Consider the following 3,329-nt stretch of genomic DNA (forward strand, 5'->3'; position numbering starts at 1 on the left):
AGTTGACTTGTAATCTAGAATGTATCTCCGCGCGATGGGATTATGTCCGCGCGATGGGAGTGGTTGCAGTGAAATATAAAGTATCTCTGCATGATGGGCGTTTCTATATAAAAAAGGTAAAATGCTTGTAAGCTGCATGAGAAAAACGTCAAAACATTCAAGATAAAAAGAAATAAGGAGCATGCCCAAGAGATACACTTGACTGGAAAACTAATTGCGGCCGTCGATCGATAGAACGTATGGCGGGTTTGGACGGTTCGTCCTTCAATTGGCGAAGTTGGAAATGAAGTTTGCGATTATCTTCTCGAAATCTCTGATGTGTCGGAGAGGCAGTGCGAAACGCTCCAATTGGCGAAGCGAACAACTTGCTATATACATGCCTTAGATTGGTAAAGCCGACGACTCGATTTGTACAGGGCGCTTCGCTGGGTTGAGCTGATGGTTTTCTATATACGCAGCTCCGATAGATGGGCCAGAGACTCGCTATATACAAAGTGCTCTACTTGGTTGAGCAGATGGTTTGTCATTGTTTTGAACGTGGCCCATCATTCTTCGTATCCTATTGGTCCTGCGTTCAACAAAAAATTCTTAGCAGGGGGTGTTGTTTTGTGTTGATCTTGGTCCTGGCTTTTCCTCGGGTTTGGTGAGGTTATGCCACGAAGTTCGGTTGGTGGAATGATAGTTTTTTAGAAAACATTTTGAATTTTTTTTATTTTATGGTAAATGTCATCGTTCCGGATTATGGCATGTTTAGAAATTCCCGATGATGCGAACGCTATTTTTGGAAGACTCTGTCCCGTTGATATCGATTCCTGGAGATGCCTCTGATGACGTAGCTTCTTGCTATCGCAATTATGTCCTAATCTAAACGAATGTGTTATAAAGGTTTTCCTAGGGTTATGAACAAACCTTTTCAGGTTGCCTATGTATCCAAAATAGAATCAGGTCAAAACGTAGTTCGAGGGTAATAAAATGAAATTATGATGGAGACCAAGCCTTACTCAGGCACCCAACATATCCAAATAGAATCAGGTCAAAATGTAGTTCGATTGCAATAGATACAAAATGATGGGAAATTGAAAATGAAGTGGCTGAGTCTGACTCAGACTGTCTACGTACCCAAATGGAATCAGGCCAGAAAGTAGTTCAATTACAATAGATGACTGAATCTGATAAGGATTGCCTATTTATTCCCGTTGAAGGAAATTAAGTTGTAGCATAGTTCCAGAAACATACAAAATGATATTTGGATTTTCTATTGCAAAGGAGGGGGGAGAGATCGGACCCTATGTGGGTTGCCTACGTATCCCACCGTGGGAAGTCAGGTCGGGCGTAGTTCTGTTACAACCAAACCATAATTCTATTGTCTTCAAATGTAGTATTTCTTGATTGCATCTGAGTTGATGGGCTTCGTGCTGACTCTTCCCTCCATCTCTGCTAGGATCAGAGCTCCTCCCGTCAATACTCGATAGACCACGTAAGGACCTTGCCAATTTGGCGCGAACTTTCCCTTGGCTTCTTCCTGATGATGGGATATTTTCTTCAAATCAAACTGCCCCGGTGTAAATTGTTGAGGTTTCACCTTCCTATTGAATGCACTGGCCATCCTACTTTAATACAGTTGACCATGGAACACTTATCATCTCGTCAATGAGCATGAGTTTCTCCTGTCTGATCCGTATCCATTCTGCATCGTCTAACTTGGCTTCTTGAATAACCCACAAGGATGGTATCTCGACCTCTGCGGGTATCACAACTTTGGTGCCATATACCAACATGTATGGCGTTGCCCCAGTGGATGTTCTCGTGATTGTCCGATAACCTAGGAAGGTGAAGGAAAACTTCCCGTGCCACTACCTATGGTTGTCCACCATCTTTTGTAAGATCCTTTTGATGTTTTTGTTGGATGCTTTAATTGCTCCATTCATTTATGGCATGTAGGTTATAGAATTACGGTGGACGATTCTGAATTATTCACAAATTTTCCTCATGAGATCACTATTGAGATTGGCTGCATTGTCAGTGACGATTAACTCTGGTATCCCGAATCGGTAGACTATGTTGTTACGGACGAAATCTTCCACTACTTTCTTCGTGATGACCTTGTATGTAGAAGCTTCAACCCATCTGGTGAAATAGTTCAAGGCCACCAAAATGAAGCGATGTCCGTTTGATGTTGCGGGCTCTATAGGTCAAACCACGTCCATGCCCCAATCATCGAACGACCAAGGAGAACCCTCTACGCAGCTCGTTAGGTGGAATCAGATGAAATTCCCGTGAATCTGGCACTGATGACACTTCTGCACGTAACAGATACTATCACTTTCCATGGTCATCAAAAAGTATCCAACTCTTAAAATCTTCTTCTCCAAAGTGAAACCATTCATACGAGGTCTGTATGTCCCTGCGTGTATTTCTTCTAGTAATCTGCTTGCTTCAACAACATTTAAACATCTTAACATACCCAAGTCTAGGGTCCTCCTATACAGGACTTCCCCGTTTAGGAAAACGTGGTTACGTAACTCGTTAGCCTTCTGAGTTCTCGCTTCTGACCATTGGTGACGTTCTCTGGATAATCTCTTGTTTGAAGAAACATTTTGATGTTGTAGTACCATGGACTACCATCTGGCTCCTCATCCAAATGGAAACAGTATACGTGCTTATCCCGAACCTCTATCTTAATAGGGTCGATGTAATTCTTATTTGGATTCTGGATCATCGATGACAAGATTGTGAGAGCGTCGGCAAACTCGTTTTGGATTCTAGGAATGTATCTAAACTCGATCTTGGTGAATTTTTTGCACAACTCATTCATGCAATGCAGGTAGGGAAGGATCTTGACATTCTTGGTGGTCCATTCAACTTGAACTTGATGTATCAATAAATTAGAAGCTCCTATGACCAGAAACTCCTTGATGTTCACGTCGACTGGCATCCAAATCCCGAGGATGAACTCTTCGTTCTCGGCCATATTGTTAGTGCAAGGGAATCTTATCTTTGTTGATGCCGGGTAATGCTGTCCTGATTATGAAATCAAGACGACCTCAATTCCCACTCCTTTTAAATTTGTCGCTCCGTCGAAGAACATTCTCTGTCCTGGGTATGCATCCACGATGTCTTCCCCGGAGAATAACACTTCTTCATCCGGAAAGTATGTAGTGAGTGGCTCATTGTCACGCCCCGAACTCGGGGAGCGCGACCGACACTCAACCGAGAGAACGCGATCAAGCAAGCATGTTAGATACATTCTACCCAAACTCACTTATGAATAAAGATAGTACATATTTTCGTTAATTAGACAATAAAGAGATCATGTGTACAATACCAAT

At 42.5% G+C, this 3,329-nt stretch overlaps 1 protein-coding gene across 1 annotated transcript; it reads right to left on the reverse strand.

The window, feature by feature from the left end:
* Nucleotides 1-2,261: 2,261 nt before the first annotated feature.
* LOC142166808 (uncharacterized) lies at nt 2,262-2,971 on the reverse strand. Its single transcript, XM_075226218.1, has 2 exons — nt 2,554-2,971; nt 2,262-2,434 (listed from the first exon to the last, which is right to left on the reverse strand). The coding sequence occupies exons 1-2, from the start codon at nt 2,969-2,971 to the stop codon at nt 2,262-2,264; spliced, it is 591 nt and encodes a 196-aa protein (XP_075082319.1).
* Nucleotides 2,972-3,329: the final 358 nt, after the last annotated feature.

Source organism: Nicotiana tabacum, chromosome 2, assembly GCF_000715075.1.
Source record: "Nicotiana tabacum cultivar K326 chromosome 2, ASM71507v2, whole genome shotgun sequence".
Taxonomy (NCBI): Eukaryota; Viridiplantae; Streptophyta; class Magnoliopsida; order Solanales; family Solanaceae; genus Nicotiana; species Nicotiana tabacum.